Here is a 24,070-nt window from a genome sequence, read left to right as displayed (position 1 = left end):
ATTATTCAGCCCCCTTACTTTCAGTGCAGCAAACTCTCTCCAGGAGTTCAGTGAGGATCTCTGAATGATCCAATGTTGACCTAAATGACTAATGATGATAAATAGAATCCACCTGTGTGTAATCAAGTCTCCGTTTTAATGCACCTGCACTGAGATAGTCTCAGAGGTCCGTTTAAAGCACAGAGAGCATCATGAAGAACAAGGAACACACCAGGCAGGTCTGAGATACTGTTGTGGAGAAGTTTAAAGCTGGATTTGGATACAAAAGATCTCCCAAGCTTTAATCATCCCAAGGAGCACTGTGCAAGCGATAATATTGAAATGGAAGGAGTATCAGACCACTGCAAATCTACCAAGACCTAGCCGTCCCTCTAAACTTTCAGCTCATACAAGGAGAAGACTGATCAGAGATGCAGCCAAGAGGCCCATGATCACTCTGGATGAACTGCAGAGATCTATAGCTGAGGTGGGATACTCTGTCCATAGGACAACAATCAGTCGTATACTGCACAAATCTGGCCTTTATGGAAGAGTGGCAAGAAGAAAGCCATTACTTAAAGATATCCATTCAAAAAGTGTCGTTTAAAGTTTGCCACAAGCCACCTGGGAGACACACCAAACATGTGGAAGAAAGTGCTCTGGTCAAATGAAACCAAAATCAAACTTTTTGGCAACAATGCAAAACGTTATGTTTGGCGTAAAAGCAACACAGCTCATCACCCTGAACACACCATCCCCACTGTCAAACATGGTGGTGGCAGCATCATGGTTTGGGCCTGCTTTTCTTCAGCAGGGACAGGGAAGATGGTTAAAATTGATGGGAAGATGGATGGAGCCAAATACAGGACCATTCTGGAAGAAAACCTGATGGAGTCTGCAAAAGACCTGAGACTGGGACGGAGATTTGTCTTCCAACAAGACAATGATCCAAAACATAAAGCAAAATCTACAATGGAATGGTTCACAAATAAACATATCCAGGTGTTAGAATGGCCAAGTCAAAGTCCAGACCTGAATCCAATCGAGAATCTGTGGAAAGAACTGAAAACTGCTGTTCACAAATGCTCTCCATCCAACCTCACTGAGTTCGAGCTGTTTTGCAAGGAGGAATGGGCAAAGATTTCAGTCTCTCGATGTGCAAAACTGATAGAGACATACCCCAAGCGACTTACAGCTGTAATCGCAGCAAAAGGTGGCGCTACAAAGTATTAACTTAAGGGGGCTGAATAATTTTGCACGCCCAATTTTTCAGTTTTTTATTTGTTTAAAAAGTTTGAAATATCCAATAAATTTCGTTCCACTTTATGATTGTGTCCCACTTGTTGTTGATTCTTCACAAAAAATTACAGTTTTATATCTTTATGTTTGAAGCCTGAAATGTGGCAAAAGGTCGCAAAGTTCAAAGGGGCCGAATACTTTCGCAAGGCACTGTATATACAGTGGGTACGGAAAGTATTCAGACCCCCTTAAATTTTTTACTTTTTGTTATATTGCAGCCATTTGTTAAAATCATTTAAGTTCATTTCTTTTCCTCATGAATGTACACATAGCACCCCATACTGACAGAAAAACACAGAATTGTTGACCTTTTTGCAGATTTATTAAAAAAGAAAAACTGAAATATCACATGGTCCTAAGTATTCAGACCCTTTGCTGTGACACTTATATATTTAACTCAGGTGCTCTCCATTTCTTCTGATCATCCTTGAGATGGTTCTACAACTTCATTTGAGTCCAGAAATGTTTGATTATACTGATTGGACTTGATTAGGAAAGCCACACACCTGTCTATATAAGACCTTCCAGATCACAATGCATGTCAGAGCAAATGAGAAGCATTAATGTCAAAGGAACTGCCTGAAGAGCTCAGAGACAGAATTGTGGCAAGGCACAGATCTGGCCAAGGTTCCAAAAAAATATTTGCTGCACTTAAGGTTCCTAAGAGCACAGTGGCCTCCATAATCCTCTAATGGAAGACGTTTGGGACGACCAGAACCATTCCTAGAGCTGGCCTTCCGGCCAAACTGAGCTATCGGGGGAGAAGAGCCTTGGTGAGAGAGGTAAAGAAGAACCCAAAGATCACTGTGGCTGAGCTCCAGAGATGCAGTCGGGAGATGGGAGAAAGTTGTAGAAAGTCAACCATCACTGCAGCCCTTCACCAGTGGGGCTTTATAGCAGAGTGGCCCGACAGAAGCCTCTCCTCAGTGCAGGACACATGAAAACCCGCATGGAGTTCTCCAAGATGGTGAGAAATAAAATTCTCTGGTCTGATGAGACCAAGATAGAACTTTTTGGCCTTAATTCTAAGCGGTATGTGTGGAGAAAACCAGGCACTGCTCATCACCTGTCCAGTACAGTCTCAACAATGAAGCATGGTGGTGGCAGCATCATGCTGTGGGGGTGTTTTTCAGCTGTAGGGACAGGACGACTGGTTGCAATCAAGGGAAAGATGAATGCGGCCAAGCACAGGGATATCCTGGACAAAAACCTTCTCCAGAGTGCTTTGGACCTCAGACTGGGCTGAAGGTTTACCTTCCAACAAGACAATGACCCTAAGCACACAGCTAAAATAACGAAGGAGTGGCTTCACAACAACTCTGTGACTGTTCTTGAATGGCTCAGCCAGAGCAATGACTTAAACCCAATTGAGCATCTCTGGAGAGACCTAAAAATAGCTGTCCACCAACGTTTACCGTCCAACCTGACAGAACTGAAGAGGATCTGCAAGGAGGAATGGCAGAGGATCCCTGAATCCAGGTGTGAAAAACTTGTTGCATCTTTCCAAAAAAGACTCCTGGCTGTATTAGATCAAAAGGGGGCTTCTACTAAATACTGAGCAAAGGGTCTGAATACTTAGGACCATGTGATATTTTAGTTTTTCTTTTTTAATAAATCTGCAACAGTGTCAACAATTCTGTGTTTTTCTGTCAATATAGGGTGCTATGTGTACATTCATGAGGAAAATAAATGAACTTAAATGATTTTAGCAAATAGCTGCAAAATAAAAAAGAGTGAAAAATTTAAGGGGGTCTGAATACTTTCCGTACCCACTGTATATATATATATATGTGTGTGTGTATATATATTCATAATGACATTCCTTTTGTACAGCTATATCTGTCATACCACTTCATACTGTATCATACCTATATAAAAACCACACTATATATACCCTTATTCAGTTAGATGTACATATTACTACACCTTCTGTATAACCTCATACCCTTATTTATTACACTGACACTTGTAAATAAGATATCTATGCACTTCTGGTTAGATGCTAACTGCATTTCATTGGCTCTGTACATGTACCTTGCACAATGACAATAAAGTTGAATCTAATCTAATCCAATCTAATCCAATCTAATCCAATCTAATCCAATCTAATCTAATCTATCTTGTGCCTTGAATTCAACGTCTCAATTGACACAGTGGTGGTGTAAGCGTGTTTTGGCCACCAGATGTCAGTATATCACTTATACACCTAAGAACACAATACACAGTAAAATTCATGCTAAGATTCAGTGTCGTATTTACATATTACATATACATATTAACATATTCAATTAGGTCTCTGTGTTTTCCAGGAAATAAACGAATGACTTCTATAAATGCTGTAGTTTTCTGTATGTCCAATACACATTTATTTCAAATTCTAAATTTTATTAGAACAGTATTTACGAGTAGCATCATTACATGTATTTAAATGTATTTAGTCAGAAAATACGTATAAAAGCAAGAATGCTGATCAAAACCGATTTTATTTAAAGCAGTATAGTTCAGGATATGGACAGCTGATGATTCGGATTTATCAATTCATAACACTTCAGATTTGATTGTGTGGATGAAAGGAATAATTCAGTTTTAATAAGTGAAGAACAAATTGTGTTAATATACAACATGTGAAGACTAGAGAGAGAGAGAGAGAGAGAGAGAGAGAGAGAGAGAGAGAGAGAGAGAGAGAGAGAGAGAGAAAAAGAGAGAGAGAGAGAGAGTGAGAGAGAGAGAGAGTGATTACACACTGCCTTTTAATAAGATTCCCATGTAATAATAATAATAATGAAATATAAAAACAGAATAAATAAAAAGAAAAGAAAAGATCTTGACATCATTCATAAATGACAGAAATAAATAAATATCTTTGCCTACAACCAAACCCATACGGGAGGGTGCCTAAGTGTGTGTCCAAAGCTTCTGTAGATGCGGGTCAAGAAAGTAAAGCAACCAGGTACTAATCCTGTGTCAAAATAGCGGTGAAGAGAATGTGCTTAGCTCCCAGCATAATGGAGATCATGATCTCCATGTGTTTGTGTCCCATCAGCCTCCACGCAGACGGAGGGTCATATGAATGGTGGCTCCAGAAACAACATTGTAATCTTGCAGCTTCCTGCCAGAACTGAGTTGTTTCCCGTTGTAGATCAGCCGCTGTTGGTCCAATGGTGTTCCTTCTTTCTCGTAGATCCTTCTCATCAGCTGATCGACAGTCTCACTGTCAGTGATGTCATAGGTTTTTATCTGTCCCTTCTCATTCTTTACAAACACCTGAAAAGGCACTGGGGTCGAGGAGATCAGCAGCATCACGGTGGATCCCGAGCTCAAACCGTAATCTTTCACCGTCTTCTCATCATGGTCCAGGATCTGACCATTGCTGGCTGAAAGCTTCAGGAGTGATGCCCTCACCTCGAAGTGAGGGGCAACGCGTTGCTTGAGTTCACCGATAGTGGCATTTGGCAACACATTCACAATCTGTGTTTTTCCATTTAGGTCTTTGATCATGAGCTCCATCATCCTAATCTGCTGTGTGTAAAAGAAAACCAACAGCTTATAGGAATCCATTTCAGCAAAGGCTCAACCTTATGATCAGTCAGCATGAATTATAGTTGCATCGTGTTTTTACTAAAGCTACTGAACAACTATTTGAAATGAAGTTCTGCACTTGTTTTTTTTTTTTTTTTTTTTGTTTTTAGAAATTGTTAAGTGACGCATCTGTATGTGTCAAACAAGCTATACTTATAATGTCTTTTTTTAAAAGAAAACTTTAATCGAGTAAAATAAACAACAAAAACAAGATTTAGGTTACGGAGTTTTACGTTGTCACTCCAAGTTAACAGCAGCAACAGCCACGCCCCCTCATTAAAAAATAACTAATGGGAGATGGAAATTAGAAAGCTAACCCCGCCCCTTTGGTTATGTTATATTAATATGCAGCATGTAAAGAACAGAGATGATAATAATAATAATAATAATAATAATAATAATAATAATAATAATAATAATAATAATAATAATAATACAGAATCAATTTAAAGATTTGAAAGTGGAGACAAAAACAGAATAAAAAAATATTAACCTCATTCTATACAGATGTTATATAGTTGGCTATACACAGGTTTTTGAACAATTTAAAAAAAAAAAAAAATTATTTAATATATAAAATCATCATTTATTATTATTTCTGTTGTTAAATGGACTTATTTGGAAATCAGTTTCTCAAAAACAAACTAAATAAATTTTAGATCTGAAGTTAAAATATGCACATTATCCAATTCGAGTTGAAATAATACTTTATGCATTTATTATTTAATTAGATATTATTTTAAAATGGAGCAAAACTTACTTTATGTCCTCAGTGTTCTTCACCCAGAACCACCTCAATCTGAGTCTGTGCTTCAGCTCACTCCAAGTTAACAGCAGCAACAGCAGCATGGCCACGCCCCTTCATTACAAAAAAATAACCAATGGGGGAAGGCAAATAGCGGGAAAGCCCCGCCCCTTGGTTAGGGTTTACTTTCCGCATTGTGATTGAGGGCTTTCGGTTTCCATTCCGCGCTTCTCTGTGAATCAAAACTTTATTCTTTCTCTCTTTTTTTCTTTTAGCAGGGTGGCGCTGTTCTGCTGTGAAACGAAACCAACACAGCCTCAGGCTCTTCCGCTTCTGGTGAAAAAGCATGAATTACAAATGAGGTCGTCGTGAGAAACGCCGCAGGTCACGTGACGGGGAACCCCGGGCTCGACATTCCTGCGTCACACCTTTCTGGAATGTCCTGAGCAGCTTCCAGACCCCACATGTGTTTTCTACACACATACACACAGTAATGCACTTGTGAGAAAAATATAGAAGTATCCATTTAAAACAATGAGCAAAATGGAATGTAAATAGAAGGAGAAGTTCTTCTAAGTACATTTGCACAAAGTTTTTGAAGGAACTCCGCACGGTAGATTGTTCCAGATTGTTCTTCCAGAACGAAGCACAGATCTTCTGTGGATGTGACCTGCCTCGAATACTTTTCATGTAAAACTCGATGATGCTACGATCAGGATTCTGTGGGGGCCAAAATATTTACTTCCAGGACTCCTTGTTATTCTCTATGATGATGTTCTTAATGACTAATCAGATGCCTCCCTGCATGATGGAACCTACCTGTATTTCTCAGCATTAAGGATTAATCCTGACCAAATTTCCAACTCCATTTGTAGAAACGGGGCCACAATCATGCAGGAAACCACCACCATGCTTCAGCTACAGACAAATATTCCATATATTTGTCATGTAATTGGTTCATCAAACACCTGATTCGGATCGTACAAAATCCTCGACTTTGTGCCAGTGGTCAAAAGGTGGTCACACCAAACATTAATTTGATTTGGGTTTCTTCTGTTTATTTTTGTTTTCAATTATTAACACATTTTATTTTTGAAAGCGTTTTTAATCGACAGCATTTCAAACACCTGCCTAAAAAACTTAGTTTAATGTGTGTAATTGTATTAATATTACTGATATTACCTGATATACTGTGATTACAGTTTTTTTTTAATTGTTTTTACCTCAGAGTTCAGGCTGATTTCTTTTTTTTTTTGGTTTGTGTTACAGATGTTTTGTTTTCACAATTGATCTGATCTGAAAATGTGCGGCAAAACCTCTTTTAACGCACTGCCGTCGCAACATCTGGAACACATTACCAATACCTGCCGGTGTGTATTTGTATTATTTACTAGTATTTCATATCCGCAAATCTATAAATGCCATTCTCTTTCCAAATGATCTCTTATTCTCTCTCCCAATGTTATTTACATTCACTTCCCTAATGTTCTTCCATTCAATCCCCATTGGGGAAAGTCGAGTGGCTTTAAAGTGTCGGTCGCCACTGAAGGTTGGACGCAATCAGCTGTTTTTCCACGATTCTGCATGTAGCTAAACTTTGATTAGCGATTTAGCTTAGCGATTTAGCTTAGCGGTTTAGCACACAAGGAAATATAGAACACGCTTGTTGTCATTCTTGCTCTTTTCTTTGCAACTTATCAGACATGACTGGAAAAAGCTGCATGACTCCATTATTAATGATCGCGGCAGGTGGAAACCGCTTCCTTTATATAGTCACAATTGTAGCGTTTCTGGTTTCGGGTGTTTGGATGCCGATTACAGACTACTGCCACCTGCTGGTATGGAAGAGTTTATTTAGAATAATCCGACTAATTTGCAGCACAAATTAATAAATGGCAAAAATCGACCCGATTAATCGTTCAAACTCTGACGTAAACTTATACTCATGTTACCCCATTTAGGGAGAGAAAAAACATTAAGCCAAAGTATTTCAATTATTTTGATAAATATTTTTATTCACACAGATATAAAAAAAAAAAAACAATTATAAGTCATCATTAAATAAAGCATAAAGTGCTAAATAAGAAATCCAATTATATGGAAGTTCTTCCCAGTCCCCAAAAGCAAGCCGTAACCTACAGTATTCATCATAAATCATACATCACTCTAAAACAAAAGAAGAAAAGCAGGTTTAAATAGTGCTAATATTTAGCATAAAAATATTTAAATAATGTTTTAAATAAAGGAACTATAGGTCTATAGTAATCTACACATGTTGTGTCCCGTTAGCCTCCACGCAGACGGAGAAACAGCTTAATTGTGCTTCCAGGAACAATGTTGTAATAATGAAGATCTTTTCCAGACTCGAGCTGTTGTCCGTTGTAGACCAGCCGCTGTTGGTCCACTGTTATAATTATTCTTTGCGGAAGACCTTTAACTTCAACTAATCGACGGTCTCTTCTTCAGTGATGTCGTAAGTTTTGGTCTGTCCCTTCACATTCTTCACGAACACCTGCATCGGCATGGGGGTCGCAGAGATCAGCAGCATCACAGTGGAACCTGCGCTCAGGCCGTAATCTCTCACCGTCTTCTGATCCTGGTCCAGCTGGAGGATTTGTCCATTGGTAATGGAGAGCCTTAGCCTTGAAGGTCTCGCATTAAAGATTGGGGCGATTTGTTGCTTGAGTTCACCAACGGTCACGTTTGGATTCACCAACACACTTTTTTTCTCTCCGCTCAGGACCTGGATGACGAGCTCCATTATATCTACTTCTGATTGATCTACGCAAAAAAAAAATGATACAAAGGGTAAGTGATAGTTGAAGTTACACCAAAAATAAACTGCAAAGTCAAAGTAAAACTAGGATTCAAAATGACCGACAGTAAACCTGTGTACATTTTGGGGAAGAAAAGACGACCAAACTGTACCAATCCTAAAGTTCTTGTTGCTGGATTGGTTCTCTCACATATACACTTTATCTTCTGACATATTCTATATAATCCTCACCCTGAACATATATATGAAATATAATAAGAAATAATGAAAGAAATAAAAGTTATAAAAGCCATTTGAGATTAATGGTGGTCATAAACTTCTATTACTGGTCTCTCCAAACATTAAGCAGAACTTTATAAGTATAAAAAAATGAACAATTATCTACAAACTTCATTAAAAAAAAAAATAATTTAAACGAGAGCAGATTGTGCCTATCATTAAATATATTTATATTATCTAAAAAAAATAAATAAATAAAACTTACCTTTCAAAAGGGATGTGTAATATACGAGTTCTCAGAGATCTTGTCTTCTTTATGTTTTTCTGAAAACCACAACCTGCCTGGACATCAATATATAGTCCAGTAGCCACGCCCCGCATTTTCATGACAACCAATGGGTAAGGAGCGTGCTCCAAGCAATGCTCTATGTTTTAAACAATGAGACACGAGCAGAGCCCTCCCCCGGGTAGGTTTTGTTTTCGAAGTCTTACTCAGCTACTTAATTTCGTTTTCACATCGTCATCTAATGCGTGACATATCAAAACACACACACACACACACACACACACACACACACACACACACACACACACACACACACATTTATATCCACAAATAGTTTTGAATAAAAAGCCAATAAAATTAGATTTATTCTTAATTTGCAAATAAGGAGTGCACATTTTAATAACATAATATATTAATATTGTTGTTTTAGACAAACTGTGAATCAATTGAGAATACAAATACGTGACATTTTAAAATTTATGATGAGAAGTGTGTTTAGGTGGTAACAGGCAACCCGGTCAATTCCTGTAAATAAATATGGATGTTAGAAATGTTTCCTTCCTAACCTACGAATATCACGTCGCACAAATAATATCCAGATTATATGAGATGAGCACCTCGTTTTTATTTGTTGTATTTTTATTGTTCACTCAGGATCATCCGAATGATTTGCATACATACATATTCATATTCGACACTTTGTGCTAAGTAGTACATCCCTAACCTTGAAGGACTACATTTGGTTCCAGATTGGTACAGCAAGTTGGAGGGTGATACAGTACACACAATACACCGACTGGTATCTGTTGTGAGTCATTTGGCTTCAGGTGATCATTTACAGGTGAGGTTGTTTGTACTCGAAATCCAGTGTGTGGTTTATTCATTATTTTTATTTCTCAGTTTATCGAAGTGAATTATTTCAGGTGTAAACCCTGACCAGGATAAAGCACTTGGTAAACGCTTTATAAACCAATAAATACCTGTGTTTGATTATATCAGTAAGAGAAAAAGACGGTTAGCTGATACAAGAATTTGTGTTTATTATTAAAAGGTGGTTGTGATATTTCTGATCTCAAGGCTCCGAGTGCTTCAGGAAAGTGAACGCTCGGGCCTTGAGAAAAACAGCTTCCTAACGCCTGCCGTCGCAAAATCTGGAACACATTACCAATACCTGCCGGAGAGTATTTGTATAATTTACATACCACTAGTATTTTATATGTGTAAATCTATAAATGCCTTTCTCTTTCCAAATAGTCTTTTATTCTCTCTTCCAATGTTATTTACATTCACTTCCCTAATGTTCTTTCATTCATTCCCCATTGGGGAAAGTCAAGTGGCTTTAAAGTGTCGGTCGGCACTGAAGGTTGGACGCAATCAGCTGTTTTTCTACGATTCTGCATGTAGCTAAACTTCGATTAGCGATTTAGCTTAGCGGTTTAGCACACAAGGAAATATAGAACACGCTTGTTGTCATTCTTGCTCTTTTCTTTGCAACTTATCAGACATGACTGGAAAAAGCTGCATGACTCCATTATTAATGATCGTGGCAGGTGGAAACTGCTTCCTTTATATAGTCACAGTTGTAGCAATTCTGGTTTCGGGTGTTTGGATGCCGATTACAGACTACTGCCACCTGCTGGTATGGAAGAGTTTATTTAGAATAATTTGACTAATTTGCAGCACAAATGAATAAATGGCAAAGATCGACCCGATTAATCGGTCGACCTCTGACGTAAACTTATACTAATGTTACGCATTTTAGGGAGAGAAAAAACAACAAGCCAAAGCATTAAAATTTTTTTATAAAAATACCTTATAGTATTAACCTGTTCCGTGGTTAAGACCAGTTCTGAAGAAAATGGAAACTAGTAGATCAGTACATAGTGAGAAATAGTCAAAAGGAGTTAATATTTCTTTTTCTATACTGAAAAACAATGTTCTTAAATTAAGATTTATAGTCAAATGTGCTTTATCAAATACATCCTGATACCGGTTCACTATGTTTAGACTAGAAATACTGTTTTACTTCTTAATCACATCACCATCTTACAGTATGATATTGTGATTAGTGGTGAGAGTAGGGAGCAGGTGGAGAAGAGCCTGCAGAGGTGGAGGTACATGCTGGAGAGAAGGGGTATGAAAGTCAGTAGGAGTAATGTGTGTGTACATGTGTGTGAATGAGAGGGAGGGCAGTGGAGTGATGCGGTTGCAGGGAGAAGAGGTGGAGAAGGTGGAGGAGTTCAGGTACCTGGGGTCAACAGTGCAAAGTAATGGAGAGTGTGTTAGAGAAGTGAAGAAAAGAGTGCAGGCAGTGTGGAGTGGGTAGAGAAGAGTGACAGCAGGAGTGATCTGTGATAGAAGAGTATCTGTGAGAGTGAAAGGGAAAGTTTATTGGACTGTGGTGAGACCTGAGATGTTGGATGATGGATTAGAGACAGTGGCATTGAGTAAAAGACAGGAGGTGGAGCTGGAGGTAGCAGAGCTGAAGATGTTGAGATGTTCGTTGTTAGTGACGACAATGGACAGGATTAGAAATGAGTTTATTAGAGGGACAGCACATGTAGGACGTTTTGGAGACAAGGTGAGGGAGGTGAGATTGAGATGGTTTGGACATGTGCAGAGGAGGGACATAGGGTATATCGGTAGGAGAATGCTGAGGATGGAGACACCAGGAAGGAGGAAAAGAGGAAGACCAAGGAGGAGGTTTATGGATGGGGTGAGGGAAGACATGCAGGGAGTTGGGTTGAAAGAGGCAGATGTGGAGGACAGGGGGGTCTGGAGACGGATGATCCGCTGTGGCGACCCAAAATAGGAGAAGCCAAAAGAAGACAAAGAAGAAGAATCACATCACCATCTTGTCAGAAAAATCAAGAGGTTTTTTTTTTCTAAACGTAACATCTTGCATTTCCAAGCAGTCTTTAACACCAGTAAAACAAATTTTATATTACACTGTATATGTGTATATAATATATATATATATATATATATATATATATATATACACACACACACAGTGAGGAAAATAAGTATTTGAACACCCTGCTATTTTGCAAGTTCTCCCACTTAGAAATCATGGAGGGTCTGAAATTGTCATTGTAGGTGCATGTCCACTGTGAGAGACAATCTAAAAAACAAAATCCAGAAATCATAATAAATGATTTGTAACAATTTATTTGTATGATACAGCTGCAAATAAGTATTTGAACACCTGTCTATCAGCTAGAATTCTGACCTTTAAAGACCTGTTAGTCTGCCTTTAAAATGTCCACCTCCACTACATTTATTATCCTAAATTAGATGCACCTGTTTGAGGTCGTTAGCTGCATAAAGACACCTGTCCAGCCCATACAATCACTAAGAATCCAACTACTAACATGGCCAAGACCAAAGAGCTGTCCAAAGACGCTAGAGACAAAATTGTACACCTCCACAAGGCTGGAAAAGGCTACGGGGAAATTGCCAAGCAGCTTGGTGAAAAAAGGTCCACTGTTGGAGCAATCATTAGAAAATGGAAGAAGCTAAACATGACTGTCAATCTCCCTCGGACTGGGGCTCCATGCAAGATCTCACCTCGTGGGGTCTCAATGATCCTAAGGAAGGTGAGAAATCAGCCCAGAACTACACGGGAGGAGCTGGTCAATGACCTGAAACGAGCTGGGACCACCGTTTCCAAGGTTACTGTTGGTAATACACTAAGATGTCATGGTTTGAAATCATGCATGGCACGGAAGGTTCCCCTGTTTAAACCAGCACATGTCCAGGCACGTCTTGAGTTTGCCAATGACCATTTGGATGATCCAGAGGAGTCATGAGAGAAAGTCATGTGGTCAGATGAGACCAAAATAGAACTTTTGGGTCATAATTAAAACGTGTTTGGAGGAAGAAGAATGATGAGTACCATCCCAAGAACACCATCCCTACTGTGAAGTATGGGGTGGTAGCATCATGCTTTAGGGGTGTTTTTCTGCACATGGGACAGGGCCACTGCACTGTATTAAGGAGAGGATGACCGGGGCCGTGTATTGCGAGATTTTGGGGAACAACCTCCTTCCCTCAGTTAGAGCATTGAAGATGGGTCAAGGCTGGGTCTTCAAACATGACAATGACCCGAAGCACACAGCCAGGATAACCAAGGAGTGGCTCTGTAAGAAGCATATCAAGGTTCTGGCGTGGCCTAGCCAGTCTCCAGACCTAAACCCAATAGAGAATCTTTGGAGGGAGCTCAAACTCCGTGTTTCTCAGCGACAGGCCAGAAACCTGACTGATCTAGAGAAGATCTGTGTGGAGGAGTGGGCCAAAATCCCTCCTGCAGTGTGTGCAAACCTGGTGAAAAACTACAGGAAACGTTTGACCTCTGTAATTGCAAACAAAGGCTACTGTACCAAATATTAACATTGACTTTCTCAGGTGTTCAAATACTTATTTGCAGCTGTATCATACAAATAAATAGTTTAAAAATCATATTTTGTGATTTCTGTATTTTTTTTTTTTTTTAGATTATGTCTCTCACAGTGGACATGCACCTACGATGACAATTTCAGACCCCTCCATGATTTCTAAGTGGGAGAACTTGCAAAATAGCAGGGTGTTCAAATACTTATTTTCCTCACTATTGTTACGACTTCTTGTTGTTAGTCTAGGGATTGAAGCTGTAACATTCATACTGTGGTCATTCTGTGGATAGGCAGGGGAAAAGGACACGCAAGCTGAATATAATTCAAAAGGTTTATTCAACCATGGGGAAGGAAGTGACAAACTATATACAATATTTACATAAATAATCAATAACAAAAACAAATAATCCCACAGGAGAGCGGGGCGGGTAGTGGCGCTAAAGAACACAATAAAACAAACCCAACTGAATCAGTATACCACTAACCGAACTCTAAACAAAGCAAGTTTCTGGTGCCTCTACACGCCCTAGCTTACCTACGCTAAACTACCCAAAAATACATAAGCAGCGCACACTCCTAGCTAGTGTCTCTATACATAACATCGTCTACGTGTTGCAAGAAGTAAGTCACGTGACATACTACCTGCCCCAACACTCCTGGGAAAATGCAAAGGTTGTTATCAGAATATCAAAAGGTGTTCTCCTGAACATTCCTGCAGTCCTCTTTTTAAACCCCCAGCAGCAAACTGGATTGGCCACAAGAGCAGTCACGTGACAAATGATGATTACTTCCCCAGCCAATAGCAGTCCACATGGGGAGGAACCTGAAGAGAATGACAGGAAGGAGAACCAATAGAGCGAGAGAAAAAAAAAAAAACCCACACAAACGGACATCTGCTGGGACGTAACAGTATATATATATGATTATATATAGAATATATAATTGAATTATATATTGAATGTACGATCAATATAGAAATAAAATGTGTAAGTTTGGGTTCTAGTCTTTGGTTTTAGCTCTTATATATCTGAAAGTATTAAAATGAGCACAGCTTTTAAATAAAAACTAGGTTTTTTAATTATTCTGATTATCTATAGTTATTAGACTGATTGTATTTTAATATCCTAATGAACCAGTACCCAGATGTATTTATTGATAGAAACTTCATAGTACTTTTGTGGGTCTGGATAAAAGTGTCCACCAATTGCCATAAACTTCCTCGTTGTTTTTCACAACAAAGAGAAAACTTGATTGTTTACGGTTATGGCTCTACACTATCTTCTGGCCGCTCGGTGGTTCCCTCAACTGATTGCAGCACTCACTGGAGAACTCGGCCGTGTTACTTGGTGCTGTTTCCAATTCAACTCACATTCATTCATATCTGTAATGTTTAAACAGTAGAAACTAACAGGAAGCATCTGCCCAGAAATTCTGAGATTTAACTCCCTTTCAATAACAATTTTATTTACCAGGACACATCACACTGGCGCGTCTCAGTTCGTCATACTATTTTACTGTTAGTGTTCACCTGAACTTTCAAATCTTTTAAGTAAAATCTATTGCAGTGCGAAAAACTAATCGGCCATAAAATGAGCAATGAACAATTACAAATGAACTAATATTCATCCACTCACACAAAAAAAAACAAGCCAAAGCAATTCAATTGGTTTTATGAATATATTTTTTATTTAATTTAATAAGCTTGTAAGAGTCATTAAAAAAAGAAACATCACAGTTTTTTTTTTCTAAATACAGTTCAATATCATGTATTTAATATAAATAATTTTATATAATCTATCAAGAGTTAACACACATATGGATACTTTTTAAAAATGATATACTTTAGTTTTTTTAAACTATTTGTGCTAATTAGTTCTAAACAACAACAACAAAAAACACTTAACTGTAACACCAAGAAAATCTACTATAATACTTTTTATATACATAATTTTTTTTTGGGGGGGGTGGGGGGGAAATTAAAAAAATTAAAACAAAAGAAAAAAAGGAAGACACATCCAAAATGAACAGTCAATTAGTGCAATTAGAATAAAGGAATGTGAATTACATTGCATGTAACACATACAACATTAATTCATTAAATTTTTTTGACTAAAATTATTTCTACATCTTTGTGTCCCATCAGCCTCCACGCAGACGGAGGGTCATGTGAACGGTGCTTCCGGATTGAATGTTGTAATCCTGCAGCCTCCTGCCAGACTCGAGCTGTTGTCCATTGTAGATCAGCCGCTGTTGGTCCACTGGCGTTCTCTCTTTCTGGAAGACCTTCGACTTCAACTGATCGACGGTCTCTTCGTCAGTGATGTCGTAAGTTTTCGTCTGTCCCTTCTCATTCTTTACGAACACCTGCATCGGCATGGGGGTCGAGGAGATCAGCAGCATCACAGTGGAACCTGCGCTCAGGCCGTAATCTCTCACCGTCTTCTGATCCTGGTCCAGCTGGAGGATTTGTCCATTGGTAATGGAGAGCCTTAGCCTTGAAGGTCTCGCATTAAAGATTGGGGCGATTTGTTGCTTGAGGTCGCCAATGGTCGCGTTTGGATTCACCACCACACTTTTTTTCTCTCCGCTCAGGACCTGGATGATGAGCTCCATTATATCTACTTCTGATTGATCTACGCAAAAAATGTATAAATACAAAGGGTAAGTGATAGTTGAAGTTACACTAAAAATAAAAAATAAACTGCAAAGTCAAAGTAAAACTAGGATTCAAAATGACCGACAGTAAACCTGTGTACAATCTGGGGGAAGAAAAGACGACCAAACTGTACCATTCCTAAAGTTCTTGTTGCTGGATTGGTTCTCTCACATATACACTTTCTCTTCTGACATATTCTATATAATCCTAACCCTGAACATATATATAAAATATAATAAATAATGAAAGAAATAAAAGCTATAAAAGCCATTTGAGATTAATGGTGGTCATGAACTTCTATTACTGGTCTCTCCAAACATCAAGCAGAACTTTATTCACAAACTTCATTCAAAAAAATGTTTTAAACGAGAGCAGATTGTGCCTATCATTAAATATATTTATATTATCTAAAAAAAAAACAAACAAAAAAAAAACTTACCTTTCAAAAGGGATGTGTAATATACGAGTTCTCAGAGATCTTGTCTTCTTTCTGTTTTTCGGAAAACCACAACCTATCCAGCTGCTTGGACATCAATATATAGTCCAGTAGCCACGCCCCGCATTTGTATGACAACCAATGGGTAAGGAGCGTGCTCCAAGCAATGCTCTGTTTTAACCAATGAGACACGAGCAGAGCCCTCCCCCAGGTAGGTTTTGTTTTCCATATCTTACTCAGCTACTTACTTTCGTTTTCACATCGTCATCTAATGCGTGACATATCAAAACACACACACACACACACACACACACACACACACACACTTATATCCACAAATAGTTTTGAATAAAAAGCCAATAAAATCAGATTTACTCTTAATTTGCAAATAAGGAGTGCACATTTTAATAACATATTTATATTGTTGTTTTAGACAAACTGTGAATCAATTGAGAATAAAAATACTTGACATTTAAATTTTTTTAAAAAGAAGTGTGTTTAGGTGGTAACAGGCAACCCGGTCAATTCCTTTAAATAAATATAGACGTTAGAAATGTTTCCTTCCCAAACTACGAATATCACGTGGTACCAATAATATTCTGATTATATGAGATGAGCACCTCGTTTGTATTTGTTGTATTTTTATTGTACACTCAGGATCGTCCGAATGATTTGCATACATACATATTCATATTCGACACTTTGTGCTAAGTAGTACATCCCTAACCTTGAAGGACTACATTTGGTTCCAGATTGGTACAGCAAGTTGGAGGGTGATACAGTACACACAATACACCGACTGGTATCTGTTGTGAGTCATTTGGCTTCAGGTGATCATTTACAGGTGAGGTTGTTTGTACTCGAAATCCAGTGTGTGGTTTATTTATTTGTTTTTTTCCTCAGTTTATCGAAGTAAATTTTTTCAGGTGTAAACACTGACCAGGATAAAGCACTTGGTAAACGCTTTATAAACCAATGAATACCTGTGTTTGATTATATCAGTAAGAGAAATAGAAGGTTAGCTGATACAAGAATTTGTGTTTATTATTAAAAGGTGGTTGTGATATTTCTGATCTCAAGGCTCCGAGTGCTTCAGGAAAGTGAACGCTCGGGCCTTGAGAAAAACAGCTTCCTAACGCCTGCCGTCGCAAAATCTGGAACACATTACCAATACCTGCCGGAGAGTATTTGTATAATTTAAATACCACTAGTTTTTTATATGCGTAAATCTATAAATGCCTTTCTCTTTCCAAATAGTCTCTTATTCTCTCTACCAAAGTTATTTACATTCACTTCCCTAATGTTCTTTCATTCATTTCCCATTGGGGGAAGTCGAGTGGCTTTAAAGTGTCGGTCGCCACTGAAGGTTGGACGCAATCAGCTGTTTTTCCACGATTCTGCATGTAGCTAAACTTCGATTAGCGATTTAGCTTAGCGGTTTAGCACACGAGGAAATATAGAACACGCTTGTTGTCATTCTTGCTCTTTTCTTTGCAACTTATCAGACATGACTGGAAAAAGCTGCAAGACTCCAATATTAATGATTGCGGCAGGTGGAAACTGCTTCCTTTATATAGTCACAGTTGTAGCGTTTCCGGTTTCGGGTGTTTGGATGCCGATTACAGACTTCTGCCACCTGCTGGTATGGAAGAGTTTATTTAGAATAATCCGACTAATTTGCAGCACAAATGAATAAATGGCAAAAATCGACCCGATTAATCGTTTGACCTCTGAAGTAAACTTATGCTAATGTTACGCCGTTTAGGGAGAGAAAAAACAACAAGCCAAAGCATTTAAATTTTTTTATAAATATTTTTATTCACACAGATATTTAAAGAAAACCAATTATAGTCATCATTAAATAAAGCATAAAGTGCTAAATAAGAAATCCAGTTATATGGAAGTTTCTTCCCAGTCCCCAAAAACAAGCCATAACCATAACCTCATTCTAAAACAAAAGAAGAAAAGCAGGTTTAAATAGTGCTAATATTTAGCATAAGATTATTTAAATAATGTTTTAAATAAAGCAACTGTTTTAGTCTATAGTAATCTACACATGTTGTGTCCCGTTAGCCTCCACGCAGACGGAAGACCATGTGAATTGTGCTTCCAGGAACAATGTTGTAATAATGAAGATCTTTTCCAGACTCGAGCTGTTTGCCATTGTACATCCGCCGCTGTTGGTGCACCGGTATTCCCTCTTTGCGGAAGACCTTGGACATCAACTGATCGACTGTCTCTTCTCCGGTGATGTCGTAAGTTTTTGTCTGTCCCCTCTCATTCTTCACGAACACCTGCATCGGCACGGGGGTCGCAGAGATCAGCAGCATCACAGTGGATCCTGAACACAGGCCGTAATCTTTCACCATCATCTGGTCCTGGTTCAGGTGTGATGTTTGTCCGTTGGTGATGGAAAGCTGCAGCTGTGAAGGTCTCGCATTAAAGAGCGGGGCGATTTGTTTCTTGAGTTCGCCAATAGTCGCGTTTGGATTCACGTGCACACTTTTTGTTTCTCCACTCAGGACTTTGATGATGAGCTCCATCATATTCACTTCTTAATGACCTGTAAAAAAGAAAAAGCAGGTAAACGCTATTCGACTTTTCGCCGTTGCACTGGAATTATAACGCGTTATAAAATCTTGACATAATGTGATTTACGTTTAGGAATCATTACATCATCAAAACAATGATACATTTCTAACTTTTACTTTATTGAATTTTGGTGAAATTCAAGAAGGCTTGTTCTCTCTTTTTGTGAAAATGGAGCAAAATACCAGGAAGAAGTTTGAATGATTATCCTAAGCTGACTGTGGAGTATTATATAGTGTCAGGGCCACGCCCTCACTGCATCATTAAACATGCGTCAGGGGAATCAGCACGCCCCGCCCACCTGTTAGGTTTTGTTTTCGAGTCTTCAGGTTACTACATTTCATTTCCTAAACGTTTAACTAAATTAAATTTCATTTTCAAACGTCAGCTGGAACAGAAAGCTATTTTTTTCTCTTAAAATGAACGACACAAATTTATTCACCATCTCACTTATTCCACTTACAATACCTTATAGTATTAACCTGTTCCATGGTTAAGACCAGTTCTGAAGACAATGGAAACTAGTAGATCAGTACATAGTGAGAAATAGTCAAAAGGAGTTAATATTTCTTTTTCTATACTGAAAAACAATGTTCTTAAATTAAGATTTATAGTCAAATGTGCTTTATCAAATACATCCTGATACCGGTTCACTATGTTTAGACTAGAAATACTGTTTTACTTCTTAATCACATCACCATCTTACAGTATGATGTTGTGATTAGTGGTGAGAGTAGGGAGCAGGTGGAGAAGAGCCTGCAGAGGTGGAGGTACATGCTGGAGAGAAGGGGTATGAAAGTCAGTAGGAGTAAGACAGAGTACATGTGTGTGAATGAGACAGAGGGCAGTGGAGGGATGCGGTTGCAGGGAGAAGAGGTGGAGAAGGTGGAGGAGTTCAGGTACCTGGGGTCAACAGCAGTGTTGGGGGTAACGCATTACAAGTAACGTGCATTACGTAATAATATTACTGTTCTGGAGTAACGAGTAAAGTAGCGCGTTACTTTAAAAATGTACACAATAATATCTGAGTTACTTTTTAAAAAAAGTAATGCAAGTTACTTTTCAGTTCAATTATTTTGCATAAAAAAATAAATACTGAATTAAAATGAACGTAGTCACAGTTATTTTGAAATAGTGGAGGAAAAGGAGAAAGGAATAATGGTTAAGTGTAGATTATGTGTTGGTGAAAAGCTCTTGTCAACTGCAAAAAATACCACTTAAAAAAACCCCCAAAAAACATCTGCATGCAAAGCACAGCACTACAGGTGTGTGTGTGTGTGTGTGTGTGTGTGTGTGTGTGTGTGTGTGTGTGTGTGTGTGTGTGTGTGTGTGTGTGTGTGTGTGTGTGTGTGTGTGTGTGTGTATAATGTTGCATATATGGAAATGGAGACAGAAATATAGACTTTCCACCACTGCAGCTCTATGGACAGCTCAGAATAAAAGTTTTCTGTGGGAGACACATGTACGATGCCATCACAGCGGAGATAGAGAGCAAATTCACAGCTCATTTGCTCTTTGTGGGAAGATAAACTGCCACAGTCACTGATAATAGCACAAACTTTGTAAAAGCGTTCAGATTGTTTCAAGCTGACGATGAAGCAGAGAATGATGTAGACGAGGACGAGGTCATATTTACGGAATTGCACAAAGTTTTACGAGATGACAGCGAACTAAGTAACGTAATTAGTTACATTTTTGGGGAGTAACTCAATATTGTAATGCGTTACTTTCGAAAGTATCGTTGCCCAACACTGGTCAACAGTGCAAAGTAATGGAGAGTGTGTTAGAGAAGAGAAGAAAAGAGTGCAGGCAGGGTGGAGTGGGTGGAAAAGAGTGATAGCAGGAGTGATTTGTGATAGAAGAGTATCTGCAAGAATAAAAGGGAAAGTTTATAGGACTGTGGTGAGACCTGAGATGTTGTATGGATTAGAGACAGTGGCATTGAGTAAAAGACAGGAGGTGGAGCTGGAGGTAGCAGAGCTGAAGATGTTGAGATGTTTGCCGGGAGTGACGACGATGGACAGGATTAGAAATTAGTTTATTAGAGGGATTTAGAGGGACATGTAGGATGTTTTGGTGACAAGGTGAGGGAGGTGAGATTGAGATGGTTTTTGACATGTGCAGGTGGATCCCGAGCTCAAATCGTAATCTCTCACGGTCTTCTCGTCATGGTCCAGGATCTGACCATTGCTGGCTGAAAGCTTCAGGAGTGATGCCCTCACCTCGAAGTGAGGGGCAACGCGTTGCCTGAGTTCACCGATAGTGGCATTTGGCAACACATTCACAATCTGTTATTTTCCATTTAGGTCTTTGATCATGAGCTCCATCATCCTAATCACCTGTGTGTAAAAGAAAAACCAACAGCTGATAGGAATCCATTTCAGCAAAGGCTCAAACTTATGATTAATCAGCATGAATTATAGTTGCATCATGTTTTTACTAAACAACTATTGCAAGAAATGAACTGTTCTGCACACAAAATAACTAATGGGAGATGGAAATTAGAAAGCTAGCCCCGCCCCTTTGGTAATGTTATATTAATATGCAGCATGTAAAGAACAGAAATTATGATACTACTACTACTACTACTAATAATAATAATAATAATAATAATAATAATAATAATAATAATAATAATAATAATACAGAATCAATTCTGTAGATTTGAAAGTGGAGACAAAAAGAGAATAAAAAAATATTAACCTCATTCTATACAGATGTTATATAGTTGGCTAGACACAGGTTCTTGAACAATAATTGATAAAAAAAAAAAGAAATATTATTATATAAAATCATCATTTACTATTATTTCTGTTGTTAAATGGACTTATTTGGAAATCAATTTCTCAAAAACAAACTAAATAAATGTTAGATCTGATGTTAAAATATGCACATTATCCAATTCGAGTTGAAATAATACTTTATGCATTTATTATTTAATTAGATATTATTTTAAAATGGAGCAAAACTTACTTTATGTCCTCAGTGTTCTTCACCCAGAACCACCTCAATCTGAGTCTGTAACAACAGCATGGCCACGCCCCTTCATTACAAAAAAATAACCAATGGGGAAAGGGAAATAGCGGGAAAGCCTCGCCCCTTGTTTAGGGTTTAGTTTCCTCATCGTGATTGAGGGCTTTCGGTTTCCAATCCATTCAACTTTATTCTTTCTCTCTTTTTTTCTTTTAGCAGGGTGGCGCTGTTTTGTTGTGAAACAAAACCAACACAGCCTCAGGCTCTTCCGCTTCTGGTGAAAAAGCATGAATTACAAATTAGGTTGTTGTGAGAAACGCCGCAGGTCACGTGACGGGGAACCCCGGGCTCGACATTCCTGCGTCACACCTTTCTGGAATGTTCTGAGCATCTTCCAGACCCCACATGTGTTTTCTACACACATACACACAGTAATGCACTTGTGAGAAAAATATAGACGTATCCATTTAAAACAATGAACAAAATGGAAAGTAAATAACGGTGAAATTCTTCTAGGTACATTTGCACACAGTTTTTGAAGGAACTTCATAAAGATTGTTCCAGATTGTTTTTCCAGAACGAAGCACAGATCTTCTGTGGATGTGGCCTGCCTCAAATACTTTTCATGTAAAACTCGATGATGCTACGATCAGGATTCTGTGGGGGCCAAAATTTTTACTTCCAGAGACTCCTTGTTATTCTCTATGATGATGTTCTTAATGACTAATCAGATGCCTCCCTGATGATACTGCATGATGGATAAGTATCTGCCTGTATATCTCAGCATAAAGGATTAATCCTCACCAAATTTCCAACTCCATTTGTAGAAACGAGGCCACAATTATGCAGGATCCACCACCATGCTTCAGCTACAGACAAATAATCCATATATTCGTCATGAAATTGGTTCATCAAACACCTGATTCGGATCATACAAAATCCTCGACTTTGTGCCAGTGGTCAAAAGGTGGTCACACCAAACATTGATTTGATTTGGGTTTCTTCTGTTTATTTTGTTCAATTATTAACACTTATTTTATTTTTGAAAGCGTTTTTATTCGACAGCATTTCAAACACCTGCCTAAAACACGTAGTTTAATGTGTGTAATTGTATTAATATTTCTGATATTACCTGATATACTGTGATTTCAGGTTTTTTTTTTATTATTATTGTTTTTACCTCAGAGTTCAGGCTGATTTCTTTTTTTATTTTTATTTTGTGTTACAGATGTTTTGATTTTACAATTGATCTGATCTGAAAATGTGCGGTAAAACCCGTTTTATACAGAGCTGAAAAGACAATTACTCAGTTCATATGAATTATTTATATTCTCTTTCCTGCATCCGTCAGTTTCAGTTTCTGAGAAATCGATTATAGCTAAAATATAATGAGGAAAGTGAACGCTCAGGTCTTGAGAAATACGAAAGCATTTCTAATGCACTGCCGTCGCAAAATCTGGAACACATTACCAATACCTGCCGGAGAGTATTTGTATAATTTACATACCACTAGTATTTTATATGCGTAAATCTATAAATGCCTTTCTCTTTCCAAATAGTCTTTTATTCTCTCTTCCAATGTTATTTACATTCATTTCCCTAATGTTCTTTCATTCATTCCCCATTGGGGAAAGTCGAGTGGCTTTAAAGTGTCGGTCACCACTGAAGGTTGGACGCAATCAGCTGTTTTTCCACGATTCTGCATGTAGCTAAACTTCGATTAGCAATTTAGCTTAGCGGTTTAGCACACGAGGAAATATAGAACACGCTTGTTGTCATTCTTGCTCTTTTCTTTGCAACTTATCAGACATGACTGGAAAAAGCTGCATGACTCCATTATTAATGATCGTGGCAGGTGGAAACTGCTTCCTTTATATAGTCACAGTTGTAGCAATTCTGGTTTCGGGTGTTTGGATGCCGATTACAGACTTCTGCCACCTGCTGGTATGGAAGAGTTTATTTAGAATAATCCGACTAATTTGCAGCACAAATGAATAAATGGCAAAGATCGAACCGATTAATCGGTCGACCTCTGACGTAAACTTATACTAATGTTACGCATTTTAGGGAGAGAAAAAACAACAAGCCAAAGCATTAAAATTTTTTTATAAAAATACCTTATAGTATTAACCTGTTCCG

The 24,070-nt window shown here is 38.2% G+C and overlaps 1 protein-coding gene, 2 long non-coding RNA genes and 2 pseudogenes across 5 annotated transcripts; 1 reads left to right on the top strand and 4 right to left on the bottom strand.

The window, feature by feature from the left end:
• LOC310718465 lies at window positions 1-952 on the top strand. The gene is made up of 2 exons (XR_014531169.1): window positions 1-575; window positions 635-952. It is a non-coding gene; the product is annotated as an uncharacterized lncRNA (long non-coding RNA).
• A 2,790-nt stretch (window positions 953-3,742) lies between these two features.
• On the bottom strand, window positions 3,743-5,745 carry LOC310718445 (annotated as a pseudogene). The gene is made up of 2 exons (XR_014538257.1): window positions 5,618-5,745; window positions 3,743-4,797 (listed from the first exon to the last, which is right to left on the bottom strand). The product of XR_014538257.1 is annotated as an uncharacterized misc_RNA (transcript).
• A 1,845-nt stretch (window positions 5,746-7,590) lies between these two features.
• On the bottom strand, window positions 7,591-9,970 carry LOC310718458. Its single transcript, XR_014531162.1, has 2 exons — window positions 8,863-9,970; window positions 7,591-8,383 (listed from the first exon to the last, which is right to left on the bottom strand). It is a non-coding gene; the product is annotated as an uncharacterized lncRNA (long non-coding RNA).
• A 4,974-nt stretch (window positions 9,971-14,944) lies between these two features.
• Window positions 14,945-16,531, bottom strand: LOC310718444 (uncharacterized protein). The gene is made up of 2 exons (XM_083527277.1): window positions 16,373-16,531; window positions 14,945-15,910 (listed from the first exon to the last, which is right to left on the bottom strand). Exon 2 carries the CDS (start codon window positions 15,888-15,890, stop codon window positions 15,417-15,419), a length of 474 nt encoding a protein of 157 aa, XP_083383403.1. The 5' UTR covers window positions 15,891-15,910; window positions 16,373-16,531; the 3' UTR covers window positions 14,945-15,416.
• Window positions 16,532-18,152: 1,621 nt separating this feature from the next.
• Window positions 18,153-18,952, bottom strand: LOC310718440 (annotated as a pseudogene). The gene has a single exon. The product of its transcript is annotated as an uncharacterized misc_RNA (transcript).
• Between the last annotated feature and the right edge of the window lie 5,118 nt (window positions 18,953-24,070).

This window comes from Silurus aristotelis (assembly GCF_946808225.1).
Source record: "Silurus aristotelis genome assembly, chromosome: 23".
In the NCBI taxonomy this organism is placed as follows: Eukaryota; Metazoa; Chordata; class Actinopteri; order Siluriformes; family Siluridae; genus Silurus; species Silurus aristotelis.
This window is presented reverse-complemented; position numbering and strand designations above follow the sequence as displayed.

Coding starts and splice junctions, on each gene's coding strand:
- LOC310718444 (XM_083527277.1), bottom strand. CDS start 15,890: ATGGAGCTCATCATCCAGGTCCTGAGCGGAGAGAAAAAAAGTGTGGTG.